General features: G+C 40.8%; 1 protein-coding gene across 4 annotated transcripts in view; it reads left to right on the top strand.

The window, feature by feature from the left end:
• The window catches only part of VAV3 (vav guanine nucleotide exchange factor 3), a 435,514-nt gene that overhangs the window by 72,366 nt on the left and 340,332 nt on the right, over positions 1 to 22,816 (top strand). For all 4 annotated transcript variants that reach the window (XM_086391510.1, XM_086391513.1, XM_086391511.1 and 1 more), the window contains exon 2: positions 17,210 to 17,326. In XM_086391510.1, the coding sequence (XP_086247636.1) occupies positions 17,210 to 17,326 (117 nt within the window). The remainder of the gene's footprint in view (positions 1 to 17,209; positions 17,327 to 22,816) is intronic.

The raw sequence follows: 22,816 nt of genomic DNA, 5'->3' as shown, positions 1-22,816 counted from the left end.
AACATTCAAAAAACAAAGATAATGGCATGCAGTCCCATCACTTCATGGCAAATAGAAGGGGAAAAAGTAGAAGCAGTGACAGATTTTCTCTTCTTGGGCTCCAGAATCACTGTGGATGGTGACTGCAGCCATGAAATTAGATGATTGCTTCTTGGAAGGAAAGCCCTGACAAACATAGAAACACAGACATTAGTTTGCCAACAAAGGCCCATCTAGTCAAAGCTATGGTTTTTCCAGTAGTCATGTATGATTGTGAGAGGTGGCCTGTAAAAAAGGCTGAGTGCTGAAGAATTGATCCTTTCAAATTGTGGTGCTGGAGAAGACTCTTGAGAGTCCCTTGGACTGCAAGGAGATCAAACCAGTCAATCCTAAAGGAAACACTGAATAATCACTGGAAGGACTGATGCTGAAGTTCCAATATTTTGGCTATCTGTTATGAAGAGCAGACTCATTGGAAAAGACCTTGATGCTGGGAGAGATTGAGGGCAGGAGGAGAATGAAGCAACAGAGAATGAGATGGTTGGATGGCATCACTGACTCAATGGACAAGAGTTTGAGCAAACTCCAGGAGATAGTGATGAACAGGGCAGCCTGGTGTGCCGCAGTCCATTGGGTTGCAAAGAGTTGGACACAACTTAGGGACTGAACAACAGCATTGTGGCATTGGAAGAACATTTCAAACTAAATTTGTAAGAGTGTACTTGATATTTCTCTTTTAACAACTTTCACTTGGTAGGTCAGTATAGTCAAAAAAGTGTTCAGTTGGCTGTTGAACAATTCAGGGATTGGGATGCTGACCCTCCCTGCAGTCAAAATACATATGTGACTTCTATTCAGCTCTGTTTATCCAAGGTTCCTCCTTACGGGAGTTTCCTTGTTATCTTCGGGTATTCCTCTGGGTCTGGGGTTCCTCCCCACCCTCAGGTTCAACCAGCCATTTATGATGCAGTACTGTAGTTTTTACTATTAGGAAAAAAAAAAAAAAAATCCCTGTATAAGTGGACACATGTGCTTCAAACCTGTGTTGTTCAAGGGTCAGCTGTACTAAATTCAGCCCGTGATTGAAGTGATCAGTTAGAAATCAGCTTCCCACAGCTTTCCTGAACTGTGTTACCTGGCAGGCACTGTGACTGCTGCTCACGGGCTGGGCTTGTAGCGCCCCACACTGAAGGGCAGGCGGGGCCCCAGGCTGCTGCTCTGACATCGACCAAGTGTGGATTTGGTCCACAGCCTTGCATTGTGGGTGCTGCTGCAGGGAAAGTTTTTTTGCACAGGAAAAAGCACTAACAGGAGTTCCCTGTTGGTCTAGTGGTTAGAATTTGGCAGTTTCATTGCCATGGCCCAAGTTCAATCCCTGGTCACAGCCAAGGCGGGGGCGGAAATCACAAATATGCTATCTGTTTCTTTTTTAACTTAATAGATTGTATTTAAGGAAGGTAACTTGAGCTTATTTTCTTGCTTTTGAAAAAATATAGCTGGTAGTACTTTTATTAATGTAATGCTTTTAGGTACATTTTTGTTGTATTTTTAAAATTCTCATTTTTTTTTAAAGTTTTCCCCAAGAATAGGTATGTTTTTGTTTGTTTGTTTTTTTTAAATTTTAGTTTATACTGAATACTGGTGCAGTGCAGTCAGTGGCTGATACAAAAGTGTGATGTCTGGGATGCGTATTAGGGGGATGTGAACTCTAGGGAACAGTGTGACAGAATGTCCAGCATGGGCAGAGTTGGGAGAAAGTACAAGACTACAGAAGCTGAGATGAATGAGATTTGTAGGAAGACAAACGCATTTTTGGAAATCATCCACTGTACAGAGCCCATCTTCAGAATCATCCACTGTGCAGAACCCAGTCTTCCTCTTAGATTTCTTAAAACTTTTGGGGCAAAGGAGGATAAAGGAAGTCCAACAGTTGAAGTGACTATAATACTTTCCTGTGGAGTAATGTCATCCTAGGCTTTATTTGGGGCAGTCCCAAGTCTGCTTAAGTTGTAGGGGCCTGTGGTGGTGATGGTTTAGTCGCTAAGTCATGTCCAACTCTTGCAACCCCGTGGACTGTAGCTCACTAGGCTCCTCTGTCCGTGGGATTTCCCAGGCAAGAACACTGGAGTAGGTTGTTGCCGGTGTCCAGCCCCGGTGGATCCAGGGAATTCGAAGCGGGGACGGCATCGGCGAGGATCAGGAAACAACTGCTTAATTAAACGTTAATTAAGGATATAAAGAGTAATAGAATAAGGATAGCTCAGTGAGGAAATTCAGTGAAGAAAAGAGGCTGAAATAAGGATAGCTCAGTGAGGAAATTCAGTGGAGAAAAGAGGCTGAATAATTCAGCCAGAAGGTGAGAGAAAGAACGACATGGGGAGACCAAGTTTCGGTGAACAAGACCTGCACTTTATTTTCCAAAGTAGTTTTTATACCTTAAGTTATGCATAGAGGATAATGGGGGAAGGGGTAGAGTCATGCAGTAAGCCAGGCTTTCTTCCTGCAAACTTATCATATGCAAAAGTTTAGGTGATTTGCATCATCTTCTGGCCCGGAGGCCTGTTAACATTTTAAGACCTTTTCTTCAGAAAACTTATTTTTCTCTAAAGGTGGTAAGTCAAGCACCACCCTCCAAAAGCATTAGATAAAGTTGCATTCCTACAGAGCAAAGGTGTGGTGGGCTATAACAAGAAAAAGAATTAACTCAAGGGTCCCAGGTTACAAACATTAAAGCTACTATTTACACCAATTATATTAACCAATACACTGCCAGGGACACAGCAGGTAAGGGATATGGAGACTTAGCAGCAAACATTGGCCCAACAAGTGAAAAACCCTTCACCAATACAATTTCTAATCAATCTTTTAACTCCTCAAAGGAATCTGTATTTAGACAGTTTAGAACATCTCATGCCTCTCACAGTTGGGAGGCTCTGAGCAATCACATGTGGCCGGGAAAAACCTATTCAGGCAGGCTAGAGGATTTCCAAAGGAGTTTGTAGGTTGAAACATTGTCACACCCAGAAATTATTAACTGGAGCTGTAAGCTAACTCTTGTTTCAGAGAGAGGTAGTGGGGGATCAGCCCCCCGTAAAGTCAGAGGTGTAGGTGAAAGCACAAAGGAGAAAGTAGGCAGACTCTGGTTTGGGGGGTAGATGCTCAAGAATTTCCAGGGGAACTCCTGAGGCTCGATCCTGCCTTTGTGTATGCCAAGCCTCCTTCCTCATGACCTTTGCCATGGGCGGAGCTCGCTCCCAGCAGGTTGTCATTTCTTTCTCCTGTCTAGGGGCCTGTAGTCAGGTCCTCACCTTGCTGTAGAGCCTCACAACACAAGCAATACGGAGGCCACACTGTGTGGCAGGGAAGAGTCCTGACGGTGCTCGGATCTGGTTCTGTTACTTGTTAGCTGCCAGGATCTTAGATTATTTTGTCTCAATTTCTTATGGATAGAATGGAATACAGTGTTTACCTTGTAGGACTATATGCACGTATGCATGCTCAGTCTTGTCTGACTCTTTGTGACCCTGTGGACTGTAGCCCGCCAGATTCCTCTGCCCATGAAATTTCCTAGGCAAGAATACTGGAGTGGCTCACCTTCTCCAAGGGATCTTCCTGACCCAGGGATTGAACCTGAGTTTCTTGCATCTCCTGCATTGGCAGGTGGGTTCTTAGCACTGTACTACCTGGGAAGCCCCTTGCTGTGTATTAACTAAGATTCTTCATGGATGTGCTTTGTGCTACATCTGGGACATATAGTTTTACTCACTGTAGAGTTACATACATTATTATGAGGCATTGCCATGTTCTTTTGGAGAAATAAGTTCCAAGATCCAGCTGGGATCTGGTCTGTACCGACTTTCCAAGTCTCATTCATCCCTAGTGCTCTCTTGCTTGTACTCGCTGTGGAGGCCATGTGATTTTTATGCATTCCTCCAAGAGGCCAGGCCTTTGCTTCTAACCATACCATTTCTCATGACATTGTTTTCCTTCTCTGACACTCAATTCTGCTACTTCCTTGGAGGAATGAATCTCAGCTTGCCCCCTTTATGGAATGGAGCACTTCCCTTGTGCTCTTACTAAGCCAGTGCTTGCCTCTGGACTTCTTAACTACTCGAGGGTTGCAGTACGCTTTTTGTGCATGTTTCTCTGCTTCACAGGACTGTCTTCTCTTGGAGAGCTGGAGCCGTGGCTCCCAGTTCCCTGACTTGGGACACAGTCTGCTATGTAGGAGACAGAAGGTCATAGCTGTTAGAGGCATGGTCTTTGGAGCCACAACCTGGCTGCGAAATCTGCTCTCCGACTTACTGACCGTGGGACGTAGAGCCAATTATTTCACTCCCTGAGCCTCAGTTGCCGCATCTGTAAATCGCAATTATAACAGTACCCAGTGCAAAGAGTCCAGGGTAGAGTGAGTGAGGAGGGAGAGATGTAGGCTCACTCGCCCTTCCACTCTTTCCTTCCCTGTGGCATCTCCGGCTACTCAGTCCTGCTTTGGCCATGCCAGGGAGTGAGTGGAGAGCTGGGGGCTCCGTGGGGACTTATCAGTCGTGCTTGGGTGAAGTGTGGAGTGCTCTGTGGTTGCATCCAGGTGGTTGGCTGTATGGGGTGGTGCTTGCAGTTAGACGTCCTTGTTTCTGTTGGCATACAGCTTTTTGTTTTCGATCAGACCCACACTAAACTGTGTTCCCATTCTCTTGGATGCATGCATTCCCAAGGCTCATCTCTAAACGCAGTGCTAATTTGTGTCACCCCAAGACTTTCCCTCATTCACGAATGTTGATTTCATTGAGCACCCACCTCGGCTGCCAGCCTTCTGGGGTAACCCAGTCGCAGTGGCTCTCACTTCCCGCTTCACAGGGCGTGGCTTTCTTGGCTGTTCAGCTGATTCCGTTGCCACTGCTCCTTGCACCACAACCACAACTTCCATTCTAATGGTACTGCTATCCCTGCCGCTTCCGCTATGACTGCTCCCACCAATATCAAAATCCTGACTTACAGCTACTGTCTCTTAATCGCCTGTGCAGAAGGAAATGCCTATTTTTCTGTACTCATAATAAGGAACCTTGCAAGACAGGCTTCTCTGAAATGCAGACTGGGCCATTCTTTGTGTGCTTCAGGCTAGATGTGTTCCAGGTGAAAATGTGATTGGGGGTTCTCTTTAGAGGCAATAGCATGTACTGCTTTCATTAGCAGGTTAATGGACAATAGTAAAATAGGCTAATTTTGACCTCTGCACATCCCGGCCGTGATTTTCTAGTGCAAAGACTAGAAACACACAAGGAGGATTAAAGATGTTGTTTATTAACCTTTTTGTTTCTGGGTACAAAGACTAATGCTAGGGTTGACAGTAAGCCTTTGAAACTAAAAGTCTAAGTTCCTGCCAAAGGAGAGGGATACAGTGCCTCTTCTGATGAAGACAAGCTGTTGAAAGCAGCAGAGGGCTTGTGTGTGTGTGTGATGGTGACAGCTGGCCAGGGACCCTGAAAACTAGTTAGCAGACCACCCCTGAATACACACCATCATCTGGGCTGGCAAACCAGATGATGCTTATGAATATAACTGCTTACTAATTTAAAGTCTTTATTTGATTTATATTTATTAAAATCACCAACTTCTAAAAGGACTTTTGAGGTAATTTAATAATGAAGACATTGATATATTAACATTAGTAAGAGGATATGGTGACAATTTAATGTAAATTTCCATATGAGTTCATTGGTTACCAAGGAATGATGATTGTTTATTATTTTATGCAGATAAAATTGCATCAGCATACATTCATCAATTTATTAAGAAATATGTCCATTATGACAGTGGGGACCTCTTAGAGTAATGGAAATAAAAACAAAAGTAAACAAATGGGACTTAATTAAAGTTAAAAGCTTCTGCACACCAAAGGAAACTATAAACAAGATTAAAAGACAGCCCTCATAATGGGAGAAAATAATTGCAAATGAAACAACTGACAAAGAATTAACTTCCAAAATATACAAGCAGTTCTTGTAGCTCAATACCAGAAAAACAAACAACCCAATCAAAAAAATGGGCCGAAGACCTAAACAGACCAAAGAAGACATGGAGATAGCTAATGAACATGTGAAAAGATGCTCAGCATTGATTATTATGAGAGAAGTGCAAATCAAAACTACAATGAGGTATCACCTCACACCAGTCAGAATGGCCATCATTAAAAAACCTATAAGCAGTAAATGCTGGAGAGGATGTGGAGAAAAGGGAACCCTCTTACATTGTTGGTGAGTATGTAGATGGATACAGCCACTGTGGAGAACAGTATGGAGATTCTTTAGAAAACTAGGGATAGAAATATCATATGACTCAGTAATCCCACTACCGGGCATATACCCTGAGAAAACCATAATTGAAAGAGACCCTTGTACCCCAATGTTCATTGCAGCACTTTTTACAATAACTAGGATATGGAAGTAACCTAGGTGTCCATCGACAGGTAAATGGATACAGAAACTGTCGTACATATATTTAATTAAATATTACTCAGCTAGAAAAAAATGCATTTGAGTCAGTACTAATGAGGTGGATGAACCTAGGGCCTATTATACAGAGTGAAGTAAGTCAGAAAGGGAAAGACAAATATTGTATATTAATGCATGTGTATGCAATCTAGCAGAGACATTACTTTGCCAACAAAGGTCCGTCTGGTCAAGGCTATGGTTTTTCCAGTAGTCATGTATGGATGTGAGAGTTGGACTGTGAAGAAAGCTGAGCGCCAAAGAATTGATGCTTTTTAACTGTGGTGTTGGAGAAAACTCTTGAGAGTCCCATGGACTGCAAGGAGATCCAACCAGTCCATTCTAAAGGAGATCAGTCCTGGGTGTTCTTTGGAAGGAATGATGCTAAAGCTGAAACTCCAGTACTTTGGCCACCTCATGCGAAGAGTTGACTCATTGGAAAAGACTCTGCTGCTAGGAAGGATTGGGGGTAGGGGGAAAAGGGGACGACAAAGGATGAGATGGCTGGATGGCATCACCGACTTGATGGACGTGAGTTTGCGTGAACTCCGGGAATTGGTGTTGGACAGGGAGGCCTGGTGTGCTGCGATTCATGGGGTCACAAAGAGTCGGACACAACTGAGCGACTGAACTGAACTGATGGAATCTAGCAAGACAGTACTGATGAACCTATTTGCAGGGCAGCAGTGGAGATGCAGACATAGAGAACAGTGGGGGAAGGAGAGGGTAGAATGATTTGAAAGAATAGCATGGAAACCTATACATTACCATATGTAAAACAGATTGCAAGTGGGCATTTGCTGTGTGACCCAGGCAACTCAATGCAGAGGTCTGTGACAACCTAGAGGTGGGAGATGAGGTGGAAGGGATAGGATGGGAGATCAGAGGGGGATTCAGGAGGGACATATGTATACCTGTGACTAATTCATACTGATGTATGGCAGAAGCCAATACAACATTGTAAAGCAGTTATCGTCCAATTTAAAAAACTGAAAGAAAAAAGCTGTGGAGATACATAGATGAAATAAATGTAGTCTATGCTCTCAAAAATGTTTCTCTCATGTATCATTGGTTGGGCAAACAGATGTAGTCCAGATAGTTATTATCACAGGTATGAGTCTGATGCTACAGAATATGTAGGATGTACATGTTTTTACAAGTTAGCCCTACACATATGATCTTAATCATTTCAGTACTTATATATAATCCGTTAAAGTGCCTCATCATGGAGAAAATAAAACAAAAACAAAAACTCTGTAAATTTCAGTGTTCCTAAATTACTATGTTTGTGATTAAGAAATTAAAAAACTTATTTTCTAAAAATGAATTGCAGCCTGGCATATAATCAAAACGGAAATAATTGGCTTTTAGTTTACTGAAAATAGGGCAGTCTTAGTTTAGAGATTTGAACACAAAACTGAAGATGTGAAATGGCCCTCCTCCATTTTTGGCCTTCTGCCTGAGTGTCCTTTAGGGTTTTCATTTATCTGTAATAGTAGGATCAAGAGGAAAATGGAAGATATTGTGCAGTCCTGAACTGATGCCAAGTGCAGTGTAATTATTTAATAATTATTCAGAACTCATCTGTAAGTATGGTCTTCAAAGAACAATGGGAATGATGCCCCTTCTGTGGGGACCTACTGACTCACGAGCAAAAGGGATAAATAAAGTCCTCATAGAAGTAAAAATTATTCTTCTCTTTAAAAAAAAATTTCCAGAAGATGTAAGATTTAGTTGACCTAATCTTAAAAGACAGATGTAGTGGGAGAGAGGAGAGGATATGGTAAAACGGACAGAAATAGAAAATCCCAATAGGAGAGAAACTTAATTTATTATGGTTTCCCTTCCAGCCTGCCAGTTCTCTAAATGGGGGGTGGGGGTTGGGAGGAGTTAGAATGACAAGGGTACTAGGCAGAGACCTGACTAAGTCTAAGCTGAGACAGCCCAGAAGGAAAACTCTGCTTTTACCTTAATATTTGTGGATGGGCTTCATTGTGGTCTCTCTTGTGTCTTCAGAACTGTCCATCAGCCTGTTAAGGACCACTCATAATTCAACTTATGCCAAATGCTCAAATTCAGACTTTCCTTCAAATGAGATAATGAGTGTCCCACAAAGAAATGAGACCCTGGAAAGGTCTTACTTTATCTGCTGACCTGGCTACTGATGGTTCCTATGAAAATGACAATATGTCAACATGTCTATGTGATTATGAAGCTGTGTTAGAAATTGTTGACCTTCCCACAAGACACCATTTCTCAGTTGAGATCAAAATAACTTATTTCATAATAAGCTGTGGAGGCTTTTCCTGTTACGCAGCCTCAGTTAACACTAGTCCAATATTGCTAACAGTTTTAGAGAAGTACATGCTTATTTTTTCAGATGAGAAAAAGGGAAGCAATCCTGTTTGCATTTGTATCATTGAGAAGAGTCAAAGTGGTTTCTACATACATAGAGGAAAAGGAAACCATACACTTTATAAAAAGAGTAGAGGGAGAAGAGAGTCTTGAAGCCTTTTACTGTGAATTTTAGCAGCACGACCTTTAAATGTTTTCTTTCTGTAACATCAGTATCAATAGCATTGAAGTGCTAACAAGAGCCACAAAGGTAAAAAGCAACTTAGCTTCATCTGTTGTGATAGCTGTTGGTTAGGAAACTGTCTAGAGAGCTCTGGCCTGATGTATGATTTTCAGGGTGTCTTAGACATGGTTGGTCTTAGCTTCCTCTCTGAGGGTTTTCTGCATCTTTATCGAGTGCTTTTCAACCTGTAGTAAATAAGTAAGCTGTTGATGCGTTTCTGAAGAGAGGGTGAGAGCATCGCGGCCGAAGACCAGGGACTGTATCATTAGAATGTGTCACTTGTCACAGAATATACCTGAGAGAGGGGCTGTGGAATATCTCCATACCAGGACTTTCCAGATGAAAATAAGTTTAATTGACTCAATTCTTGGCACCTGTTTCCTGTTCCCTAATTTGCTAAGTGACCATTTTCAGTGAATCCCTTCTCTGTCTTTGCAGTGCCGAGGATGGAGCTATGATTATGAATCTGAACTCTTTTCTCCTTTACTCTCTCCACTCCACTCCTATATTCAGTCAATTACCAGGTATTTCCTTTCCATATTACATTCTAGAGTTGTTTCCCTTTCTGCTTCTACTATTCTAATCCAAATCACTGTGATTTTTTCCTTATGTGAACATGACACTGTCCTGTTCTTATCTCATCTGCCTCACACAATCTCCCTAATAAAGAGAAAACAAAAATAGTTAATTCTCCACACTACATGATGGAGCTAGTATAACATAGCAGTTAAGGATATAGGCTCTGTAGCCAGAAAGTCTGGTTTTGAGTTACAACTGTGTTACTTTGGCATATGCAGTTGCATAAACCTGTTTAAACATCTAAGCCTCAGTATATATGAAAGAAAAAAACCTTCCCTGATTGAGTTAATGTGGAAGATTAGAAGGTGTAAGCATTTAGCATAGAACTTGGTATATAGCAAACACTCAAGAATAACTGAGGATTGCACTCTCGTATGTAAAACCTCAACGTTTCTTCTAGATAAAGCCTGCATCCATTGGGCTTGCTCTGTGAGTCCCAGCTCCTCTGTCCAGCCCTGCTCTCACTGCTCCCTAGAGAGCTGTGTCCATTCTGAACCCCTTCCATTGCCCTCACCAGTCCATTCTTTGTCTTATCTCATATTCATCCCCTTCCTGTTTGTTTACCTGGACATCCTCACACTCTGAGTCTGGCAGGTTCCCTTCCCCTCCCTGAACACTGAGCACTCCTTTCTTTTTTGTGACTGACTCCCACTCACCCTGCAGGGTCTCGTGGATCACTTACTCCAGAAAGCTGTCTCTGACACTCCAGGACTCCTGCTGCTGCTGCTGCTAAGTCACTTCAGTCGTGTTCGACTCTGTGTGACCCCATAGACAGCAGCCCACCAGGCTCCCCTGTCCCTGGGATTCTCCAGGCAAGAACACTGGAGTGGGTTGCCATTCCCTTCTCCAATGCATGAAAGTGAAAAGTGAAAGGGAAGTTGCTCAGTCGCGTCCGACTCTGCGACCCCATGGACTACAGCCCACCAGGCTCCTCCATCCATGAGATTTTCCAGGCAAGAGTACTGGAGTGGGGTGTCATCACCTTCTCCGCCAGGACTCCTGAGGGACCTCTGAATGACTTCTTCATAGCGTTTGCCATGTTGTCATGTAACTACACGTTTCCTTGTTTGTATGCTCTGCCTGATCTCTTTTGGCGGCAGAGTTTGGATCATACTTGCTTTTTAAAAAATACTCAGTTCTTGGCAATTTCATTCAATTAATGTGTGTTTAATAAATAAGTACCCAACTGGGGGACATTTTTGAAGTTTTATGATACCTAGTACATAAAAGGCACCTCATTAATATGTGTTAAATGATAAAACGCTATTGAAACCTTTTGCCAATCCTTGATTTCTGTAATAATCATGCGTGGATATATTTAATATTTTAAAAATCCTTGAGTTATTTAATTCTGGTTTTAAAAGTACTCATCCTAAATTCTGAAAAGCCCTAAAGTTCTCTTTTATGGGCTTCAGATGATAAAGAATCTGCCTGTAGTGCAGGAGACCTGAGTTTGATGTCAGTGTTGGGAAGATCCCCTGGAGAAGGGAATGGCTAACCCACTCTAGTATTTTTGCCTGGTGAATTCCATGGATTGTAGGAGCCTGGCGGGCTGCAGTGAGTCCATGGAGTCACAAAGAGTCGAACATGACTGAGGGACTAACACTTGTACTAAAAACTTAGCAAAGTTATATAATTTTTGGTCAAACATAAAGTATGGTTATGAAACGAACTAATGAAATGTATTTGTCTTTGCCCATCATATACCAGGTCTGAAGGCAGAGGTTTTGAGCTGCTAAATACAAAGGACTGTCAGTGTTTCGAAGACCAGTAACATCTCCAAGCATAACGAAACTCTTGTATTCACTGGTCTTCAGTGAACTCAAGTTTTTTCTTTCTTAACAGTGTGAGATAAGAGTTGGCTTATTAGGCATGCCACAAAGAAAATGATAGGATTTGTTTAGATTAACTCTTCCTGTTGCTGGTGATACATTGCTTAAGCAAAGGGTGGAGTTACAGGTTCATTTGATGTAATTGGCTCATGTAATTTGGGAACAGCCTGATGCTCAGACTTGTTCTCTAAATACCATTTACTATAAAACTTGAAAAGGAACTGTTTGGAGAAGTGGCTGATTATAGAACTTGGGCAGAGAAAACATGAGGTGGGCCTAGGACAGTTTGATATAATAAAACAAACAGTAATGGAGTCATGTCAAAAGGTCACAGAAGCCAGTTTGAAGAGACCCCCAGTGGCCAAATTCAGGACAATCTGAACATCCAAAAGAATAATGATCGCAATTAATTATTACACAAGCAAAGATTTCAAAAAAAGGAAGGGAGAAGGGCAGGGGAAGCTTGTTTTTCAGTGAGAATACCAGCCAATAAATGTGGAAGGAAAGATAGAATTTTGCTGTCCCAAATGGAATAATTAAAGCAAGGGTTATCAGTGGATGAAAAGTGATGAAAAATTATTGGGAAAAAAACAGCCTCATGGTAACAAATTATCGCTCTCAGGATTTATTGATATAAAAGAGAACCTGTACCTTTAGAGTAGATACATGTGGCAGTAACCATCTTAACCAAGTGATCAAGCCTAATGTCAATAATAATGGGTTACCCTAACATTTTGTGTCTTTTGATATGATGAAATAGGAAGTTCACAGTATAAAATATTTTTTCCCAAACTGGTTAACTTGTATCTTGATGTAGCTTTGGTTCATAGGAGATATAAGTGATGGGGGAATTAATTCAATGATACCATGAAGAAATAATTAGACACATCCAGAATGTGGGACATTCTATAACATATCTGGGTCTGGTCTCTTCTAAAATCAGTGTCACGGAAATAAAAAAAAAGAAAAAATTTTAGATTAAAAATACTGCAAAAAATAAAATATAATGGATAAAATTGAATTGGACCCTAGACTTGGTGTGTGTTTGGGGAAGCAGTTTAAAAAGACATTGGGTAGGCAATTGATGAAATTTGGATATGGGATGGATATGGAATAATATGGAATTATTGTTAATTTTCTGAGGCCCATAGCGGTATTATACATATTTAGGAAAGTGTCCTTATTCCTAGCAAATGCATGCAGGGTTATTTACGATTGAAGTGCCATGATGTCTGAACTTATTTTCACATACAAATTTTTATGAATAAATAGAGAAATGGCTGGCACACAAAAGCCCCTATGGCAGTATGTTATAGTTGTTGAGTAAAAGGAATGTTCATTGTACTGTTCTTTCAATTCTTCTTTAGGTTTGAAATAAAAAAAGAAAAAATTAAAAACCAAAAAAACTGGAAAGGAAAGAGTTCAACATAGGAAAACAAAGCAAAAGTCTGGGGTGGGTGGGCTGGCAGGCCCAGCTCTATCCAGGGCTTCTGTGATGACATTAGGGCCTGCTTCCTCCATCCCTCAACTTTGTTCTGCACTTGCACAGAGCCATTAGCAGAAGTGTGATCCTAGTGTTATTAGCCAGTTTGGTGGTAACTATGAAAATCTCCAGCCGCGATTAATAGAGAAGCTTGTTTTATTCATTTTCAGTATCCCCAGTGTCTGGAACATTGTAGGCATTCAAAAACTGTTGACTGAAAAAATACATAAATAAAAGGGTGACCAAACTTGATGACTGCCTGGAAATGCAGTGCGTACCGGTGATTTTCTTCAAATCCAGTAAATATTTGTGGAATTAAATTATTTAAGGGGCAAATAAGGTTAAGATTGATTTCAGAAGTCAGGGAAAGTTCTGTTTTTAAATAATCTCTTGTAATGCATTCAGTAATGACTGTATTTCTTTTCTTTTTTGCTTTCAGTAGTAGTTTTCTGAATTAATGATCAAAGCCCTTGAATGGAGCTCTACTGTAGTTTTTCCGACACGGGGGAAATTTTGAGTTTGGTGCGAAATCTTCAGAGGGTAGCATGTGCAATTATGCTTTGTTCCTTGGTGAGCTATGAGTTGGGCACTTAATTATGTAAAAAATATTGCAAGAGCGCCGTTGCATAATCCTCAAGAGAGTAATTATTGTCTATCTTGGCAGAATGTAAGGCTTTTAATCTGTAAATAAGCAATTCTATGTGGAAGAGCTACATGCAGAGTGATTCTGTGTCATAAAGGTCTCTTATGAATTTTTAAAAATGAAAGCAGTAACTGAATGTGCAGATTGGCTGCTGCTTTTGTGCTTCAAAGGGTTTATGATGTTTCCCCTGTGGTTTTAACCCCTCCTGAAATATTTAAGCCTCAAGAAGGATTCCTGTAAAGGGTAAAACTATGTCTGGGTTAAGCCCATGCAAAACCTGAATGTTTCCAAAGTAGAAAAAGTAAAATGTGCTTTCTGGAAATTAAAAAACAAACCAAGATGGAAAACAAAAACAAAATAAAATGTTGACAGTGCTTTAAAAAAAAAAAAAGCAAAGATGCAATAATAGGCTAATAGATTTCTCAACTATTGGAGGTTAATAACTTTCTTTTTAATGTGTGCCATTGCAGCTATTTCCGAAATTCACTTTCGGAGTATGTGTGTCCTTTGCTTAGTTGGATCTGAATCTTAGATGCTGAAAGTAAATTCTGTTGGTTGTTTAAGTTGTGATGGTGGCTGCCTTACCTCTTGTCCCTGTTGGTGTCGATGAGCTGAGTGTGTTCTCCAGGGTCAGCTTCTGTGCCTGAGCATCAGACCCTTTTCCTTTGCCCACTCAAGGACTTCATTTGGGTGACTGTGCCTCTCCCTTTCTAGAAACACGTTGTAAACAGCTTCCATTGTTAAAAAGCCCTTCCTTGACCTGTCTTTCTTGCTTACTACCTCCTCAATCCTCTGTTTTCTTGTGCAGCAAAACTCCTCAGAATCTATTGATACATTCTGTCTTTACTTTCTGTCTTCCTGTTGTGTCTTGAAGCTGCTCCATACAGCATTTCCCCACCCCTATCTTCCACATGGAACCTGCTTTTGTCAGGGTGCACCTGTTAGCATCATACAGCCAGATTTCAAGGAAAACATCTGGTCAAATCTTACTTGAGTAGCAGCAGCAGCTGACACAGATTATCACTCCTTCTTTCTAGAAACACCTTCTTTACTTGGCTTCAGGGAAAGCCTCTTTACTTGGTTGGTCTCCTTCATCACTGGTTCCCTCTTTCTAAGCCCCTTTGCAGGCTCCTTTTCTTTTCCTGATCTAAGATGACCTGACCCCAGATCCTTTCCTCTCCTCTTCTTTCTCTCAAAGTCATCTCAGATGATATCATGGTTAAAAATGTTTTGTATACTCCAAAGACTTTCAGGTTTATGTCTGAAGCACACACCTGTGCCCTGAACTCCAGATCCGTATATCCAGTTGTCTGCTGCCCCATGTTCCATGCATGACTAATAGGCATCTCCAATTTAAGTCAAAATTGAACACCTCATCTTCCCATGGGTGTCTCTCAGCCAGATTATTGTGATAGCTTCCTATCCAGTGTTACTCTCTCTAACCTTGCTCTAAACCCTTTTGATCTGTATTAAAAAAAAAAAAAAAAAGCTCTGAAAAAAGAGCAGTAGAAACTGCTATAGTCCAGGAGGAGATGGAACAGTAGCTGGGTTGGGTGTTAGAACAGAAAAGGGAAAAGAGAGAGGGTTATTGGATAGAGGAATGGCAAAGTTCAAGCATAGAGGCAGGAATGAGCATGGAGTAACCAGCACCAAGGAGGAGACCAGCCTGATTGCATAGTGGGGCACATAACAGAGGACCTTAAAAGCTCAGGTGAGAAGTTTGTACTTGATAGGTCTGTGCATATTTTGAATAAAAGAGAAGGGCCTGTTTACAAACCTACAACTGAAACTTTAGCACCATGCTGTTCATTATGACAGCAACTGACCACATATGACTGTGGAGCACTTGAAATGGGGCTCGTCTGAACGGAGATATGCTAGGAATTCCCTGGTGGTCCAGTGGTTAGGATCCTTTCACTGCCAAGAGCATGGGTTCAGTCCCTTTTTGGGGAACTAAGATCCCACAAACCATGTAGCACAACCCCTCCCCCCACAAAAAATAACAACTGAATTGAGATATGCTGTAAGTATACAATACATATTAGTTTTCAAAGACTTAGTACCAAAACTACCAAAACTAATTTTGTTTAAATTTTTTATATTGATCATTTGTTGAATAGTAGTATTAGTATTTTTAATATAGAGTTAAGTATTATTAGAAAAAAAAATAAGCTACAAGGATATAGTGTACAGAACACAGAATATAGCCAACAAACTTTAAATAGAGTATAATCTATAAAAAATTTGAATCAGTATGTTATACACCTGAAAACTAATATAATATTGTTAATCAACTATACTTCAATAAAATCTTTTTAAAAGAAAGAAAAAAGAACCCTTTAAAATATCAGATCAAATCCCAGTTCTGTCCCAAAGTATCCAGTGACTTCCCATCTCAGTCAGAGTAAAAGCCTGTCCAGTAGGATCCTTTTTCATCTGACTTCACTGCCTTTCCAGCTCACCTCCTGCCTTTCTCTTTGTCATCCATTCTGCTCTGTTCATCTTGGCCTCTTCCTCAGACATAACCTCAGAAGCTTCCACCTCAGGACCTTGACATAGGATGCTACTTAAGGCTGAATACTCTGTCCTATAATTCTGCATGGTTGCTCCTTCCCCACCTTCACAGCTTCCCTGCTTATCCGTCCTCTTCCCACCGACTCCTTCTCTAACCATCTCACTGAGGCTCCCTCCACCCATCCCAGCACTCCTGATCCCTTCTCCTGGCGTTAGTTTTCTCTATTGCACTTACCACCATGAAAAAATAAACATAGTTACTTTTTTGTTTTTGTTGCTGAGTTGGTTCTTGTCTCCTCTTATTTGACTGTAAGTACAGATGGTGACTGCAGCCATGAAATTAAAAGACGCTTACTCCTTGGAAGGAAAGTTATGACCAACCTAGATAGCATATTCAAAAGCAGAGACATTACTTTGCCAACAAAGGTCCGTCTAGTCAAGGCTGTGGTTTTTCCTGTGGTCATGTATGGATGTGAGAGTTGGACTGTGAAGAAGGCTGAGTGCCGAAGAATTGATGCTTTTGAGCTGTGGTGTTGGAGAAGACTCTTGAGAGTCCCTGGGACTGCAAGGAGATCCAACCAGTCCATTCTGAAGGAGATCAGTCCTGGGTGTTCTTTGGAAGAAATGATGCTAAAGCTGAAACCCTAGTACTTTGGCCACCTCATGCAAGGAGTCGACTCATTGGAAAAGACTCTGATGCTGGGAGGGATTGGGGGCAAGAGGAGAATGGGATGACAGAGGATGAGATGGCTGGATGGCATCACTGACTCGATGGACGTGAGTCTGAGTGAACTCCGGGTGTTGGTGATGGACAGGGAGGCCTGGCGTGCTGTGATTCATGGGGTCGCAAAGAGTCGGACATGACTGAGCGACTGATCTGATCTGATCTGATCTGATCATGAGGGCAGACTTTTGTCTACCTTGTTCACCGCTGTGTCATGGTGCCTGGGAGAGAGTGGGTAATCATTAAATATTGCCGACAGGGTAACGGAAAACACCAGCAAGAGCAGATGGATTCTTGCTTGGTATTTCCTCAGCATTCTGGGTGTGACAGAGGATAGGTAGCATTTAGAATGATTCACTATATACTAATAGCTATTTCCCATTCCTCAGTTTCTCTGTTTGAAGAACATAAGGACATTCCTCACGGCCTGTTGTGAGACGTTTGGAATGAGAAAGAGTGAACTGTTCGAGGCATTTGACCTGTTTGATGTCCGTGACTTCGGAAAGGTAATTACTTTTTTTTTTTTAATGTATTTTTAAACTTGAGAACACATTATCAAATACTGTTGTTTATCTTGAAGTAGGACATGTGACTGAAGTGGTGTGGGCATTATGTAGTTAAATTTTACATATAGGTGGCTTAGCCAAAAAAAAAAAAAAAGAACAAATGTACAAATGATAGTAGAATTATTATTATTATTGTTTTTTTATTTAAAGCAGTACAAGGGAAATCTTTTATCCAGATATAACTTTTCCTGTTGGTTATCTCAGAAAGCAGGATTACTGTTTTCCTTCTTTTAGATAGTTTGCTGGGCTCTCATAACTGAGGACCAATATTCTTTCCTTCCAGACTTCTCCGAAACTGAAGGACACCTAACATTTGGAAGCTAAGAATATTCTGTTGTCTGTCTTGACACTTGGGTCAGTGACTTGCAGAGGACATGCAATTACTGAAATGTCTGAGGCTGTTGAATAACTGTTGTTGCCTTGATTTCAGCAGATACATGTTAGATTTTTAGATTTCAGTGGTATTTGTCATGTATAGATTGGTTCTTTTTTCCTTTTCTTTTGTAATTGGTGGAAAACTGCTTTACAATGTTGTGTTGATTTCCACTGTACAGCAGTGCAAATCAGTCGTAATCATCTATATATTCCCTTGTTCTTGAGCCTCTCTCCCCTCCCCCCACCCATGCGTCTGGGTCATCAGAGCGTCAACCAGGGCTTCCTGTGGTATATAGCAGCTTCCCAGTAGCTGTTTTATACATGAGAGTGTACATATGTCAGTGCTACTTTCCTCAGATCTTCCCGCACTTACCTTCCCCCACTGTGTCCGCGAGTCCATTCGCTACTAGGTGTAAATTGGTTTTAATATTTGCTCTTATTGTATGTACACCAAGCATTTGTGTATAATAGTTGACAACCTTTCAAAAGAATGGAAAGAAAAAGGATAGGAATCATCCTATCAAAAGTTACATTCATTTATTTTGAAGTGATTAAGCATAAGGGCAGTTAGGTAACCCCTGTTGATGTAATTGCATTATGAAAATACAGAAGCAGGGAAAAACCTAAACAATACTGAGAAATTTGCTCTTACTCTGATAATTCACATGCTAGTATCTCATCAAAAGGCTGTTTGAGAGTGGTACTTCCTTTGATTTTTACATTGTAGTATTTGATTATAAAATAAAAACCAAGCAGCAGATTGGTTTGCTTGGCAATGGGAATAAATAGTACAAAGTTGAAACAGAAATGTAAGAAATTTAATGCTGACATGCAGCAAATATCGGAAAGCCCCCCTGTCCAGGGAGAGAGAGGGCTTGGGTTTGCTCTTGGTCACTTTGTGATCTTCTGAACGTCAGCAGTCTCCTCCATCATCAGGCCACCTGCCCGCTTAGTAGTATGTGCAAAAGGAAATAGGTATAAGGACATGGTTTCTAGAATTCCTCTTTTCTCTGGCCAGCTGTGATTTAGTTGTCTTGAGGTCCAGCAGTGTGTTAGAGGATAACGTATGATGACAATTATAAGGAACTGAAAGCAAAGGCTCCTTTTGTAAAGAGGTGGTGGCACGTTTGTCTTTAGCCATGAAGATGGAGAGAAATCAGATAGAACACCTGGTGAAGTGGGTAGTTCTGTAGTTTGTTTGCCCCAGAAAAATGCCTTATCAGTTTATAAAGATATCTTTTGCTATTCTTATTTTTTTTTAATCTTCTTCTGTTTTCCTTTATTTTCTTCCTCTTTTTGGGGGAAATGAAAAATGAAAATGAATTGGGGAAATGAAAAATGAAAGAAAAGTCTTGACTTTTAAAAGATTTTCAGAAAGTCAGTCTTTTTTTTTTTTTTTTTGGCATTTGCACAAACAGAAATGGTGTTGACAAAGACTGGGAAGTCATAAAAATTGTTTAGAAATGCATGGCTTTGTTTTAGTGGAATAATGTTGCACACTAGATTAATTAGACAATGCAAGCTTTGTAGGAGAGCTAAGGTTATAGAAAGTTAAATGTAAAGGAATTAACCATATGTTTTTCAAGCATTATTATAGTTCTTACTTTTTAAAATATTTTGGCAGTGATAAGTCTGAAGCAGAATTAAACTTGAGGTTGCAGATGAGAACTTATTCCTATGTTTACCATTTTAAAATCACATACAATTTTTCTACTGCCAAGATTCATGCAACTGTTATTTCAGAACTGTTATTTAAGCTAAATAAATCACTGAAAGTTCAAGAATTTAAGGGATTGTTCAATAATTTACCAGTATTACTACTATTAGACATTATTATTCTAAGCAAAACCACCAATGCCACCACTTACTGAACGCTTTGGATGTAGCAGGTATCTTTCCAATCTTCAAATACATTTTTTAACCTTCATGTGAGGTGTAAGTACCTGTACTATTTTCCTCCTTGTACAGATGAGCAAACCTGTGTCTGAAATCCACATTTCATCTGGTAGAGTTTTGAGCAGTGGTTTGCCCCCAGATATGAATGGTTCTCCACTGCTGCACAGGAGAACAAATCTTCCCGGAGCCAGTACCCTGGCCGGCACTGTCCTAAGTGCTTTGCAGGTATAAACTCAATTCTCATATCAATCCCGCTGTGAAAATACAGGGCTTTCCCAATGGCTCAGTGGATAAATAATCCGCCAGCAATGCAGAAGACATAGGAGACATAGATTCAATCCCTGGGTCGGGAAGATCCCTTGAGGAAGAAATGGCAACCCACTCCAGTATTTTTGCCTGAAAAATCCCATGCACAGAGGAGCCTGGAAGGCTGCAGTCCAAAGGTTCCCAAAGAGTCAGGCACGACTGAGTGACTCAGCACACAATAAATATGAAGTTCCTATTACTATACCCATTTGCAGATCCTAGATTTTAAGTGGTGAAACTTGGACAGTTGATGAAGTTTAACATCTTTAAGAAACATGAATAGAGGGTTAATTTAGAGACAAAGTAATTTCTTGTATTGTGGTTATCAATTTTAACAGGATTTAGACAGGTTAGTTTGTGTCTCTCTGTTCCTTGAAGTGTGATTAAAATTTTTCATTAACATAAAAAATCTCTTTCTGTGGGCTTCCTGTCTACCTTCATTCATACTAACAGTGAATCTAGGATCCATGCGTGTTTGGTACCTTTTCACCTAGAAATGTATTAATTGCAATAACAGTACCTATTGTTTTTTTGTTTTTTGTTTTTTTTTTAATAGCATTTTGAAGCTTGGGGATTGCTTCAGATCACTGAGCTTATTTGATTCTCATAATAGTCTTGGTGAAGGAAGGAAGCAAATGTTCCGGCTTTTCCAATAAGGAAACTGGCGGGTGGGGAGATTAAATAGTGATTTCAAGGTTGCTTTACTTGGGGATCGAGCAAGATCTGGAGCTCAGAATTCTGACTTCCCAGCCTTCTGCTTTTCTTGTTTGTGCCTATATCTTGGGTCTCAGTGCTGTGCTGATGCTTGCCTAAGGAAAAGGATGAACTCACAGGAGAAAAACCAAAGGAACGTATTAAATAAAAAAGCACAAACACTTTGTCACTTGGAATTAATTATGCTTTATCTTTAGAAAGAGAGGAATCATTTAAGATACTGCATGAGTTCTAGATTTAGGATACCGCGTGTGTTCACACGAATAAGTAATTTTCCTTTTCGCTTATGAGATAGTGAAGAGCATACATTTTGGGTACTCTAGAGGGGCTTATGATAATTTAGCCTTTCAGCGTTACCTTTAATTTCTAGTATTGAGCTCTTAACTCACTGAAAATAGAGTATTAGTTCAAACTTACATGTCAGCAAAAATTAGAATAGTTCTGAACACTTTCAGTACATTGGTTATAAAATCACACAGGGCTGTACAATGAGTTGAGTAACTTGAACTCATTCATGAGTCAGCAGAGAGAGGTCTTAAGGTTCATTCTGACTTTGAGGGTTGTTAAATATAGTTGGCTCTTGAATAGCAAGGGTTTGAACTACTTGGGTCCACTTACAGCAGATTATTTTCAGTAAGTACTACACGACCTATGTTGGTTGAATCCACAGGTGCAGAATTGTGGATATGGAGGAAACGTGTATATGGAGGGCTGACTGTAAATTCGACTGTGGTGAGGGTCCGTGCCCTGACAACCCCCTCCCCACTGTTGTTCAAGGGTCAGCTGTGCTGAACAAGGTTCCTGTCAGAGGTAGAGTCCTGGCCTGAGCCTGCTGAGTCTTCTTTCTGCTCTCAGGTTGGCGGAGCTTATGTGCCCTGGTGGTTCAGAGAGTAAAGAATCTGCCTGCAATGTGGGAGACCTGGGTTCAATCCCTGAGTCAGGAATATCCCCTGGAGAAGGAAAGGGCAACCCTCTTCAGTATTCTTGCCTAGAGAATTCCAGGGACAGAGGAGCCTGGTGGGCTGCAGTCCATAGGGTCACTAAGAGTTGGACACGACTGAGCGACTAACACTTTCACTTTTCACCACCTATTTCTGCCTATGTTTATGTGTTTTTGTGAAAAGTTATTTACTTTCTTTTTAAAAAGATTGGATCCTTCTCTGGCTTTCTAGTAACAGCAAGAAAAAAAAAATAAATTTTGTTAGTTGACACCTTTGCTTCAGAAATGTTATTTAAAAAATCCTTTCTCCCCAGGAATGTTAGAAATTATTAATTATATTATTTTTTATGTTGCAACAGGATCTGTAAACTGGCTCACTTCCATGCTACATATAACGGATTTTCAGTTCCTCTGTTCAGATTGTCATTTTCTGATGAACACTTTTGTTGTTTGGAAATATCTCCTACTGAGCTGTCTGTTGGCACATTTATAATGTGGAAACACATGGGATTTTTCTTTAATGAGACCATTTCTAGTGAGTAACAGAAATCAGGCGGCTGCTGCTGTCCACATGAGTGATGAAGTCAGTTCCTTCCCTTGACAGCTCTGGGTGGATATAAGGGCCTGCTTCCCTCTACCCACAGATGTCACGTCTGTTGTTTCAAGTGTTATAAAGCACCTGGCAAGTGTAAGGTGATAAGTTTTCTTGAATCACAGAATCACACTGGCTGAAGGTAGTTCCAGATGATTTTAATAGTGATAGGGTAGTTTCTGTATGTTCAAGTTTAGGACAGGCACTTTCTATAGGAATTTAGAGCATTAGCTTAAGGGTGGGTTGGGGATTCAGGTTTAAAAATTATTGAGAAAAGGTAGTGTCATATTTTTGTAGAAGAATGTTGTTTCTGAATTGGATTGCAGTTTGCATTCTGGTTACATTCTGTATAATATCTGATCTTGTGCAAGGCTACTTAACCTATTTGAGCTTCAGTTTCCTTATCTATGAAGATAATGGTGACCTCCTTCAAAAGGTCCCGTGCACACACTGCTGCACTCAATTGCCCCTGACCCTGCACCAGGCCACTGCCGACCCATGGCTCTGCCAGAGACTCCTGGACAGTCACAGGCAAGTCTGGGTCAGTCTCTTGTGGGGTCACTGCTCCTTTCTCCTGGGTCCTGGTGTGCATGAGGTTTTGTTTGTG

Source organism: Bos grunniens, chromosome 3 (assembly GCF_055505025.1).
Source record: "Bos grunniens cultivar Pamir isolate PY7600 chromosome 3, Bosgru_T2T1.0, whole genome shotgun sequence".
Taxonomy (NCBI): domain Eukaryota; kingdom Metazoa; phylum Chordata; class Mammalia; order Artiodactyla; family Bovidae; genus Bos; species Bos grunniens.
This window is presented reverse-complemented; position numbering and strand designations above follow the sequence as displayed.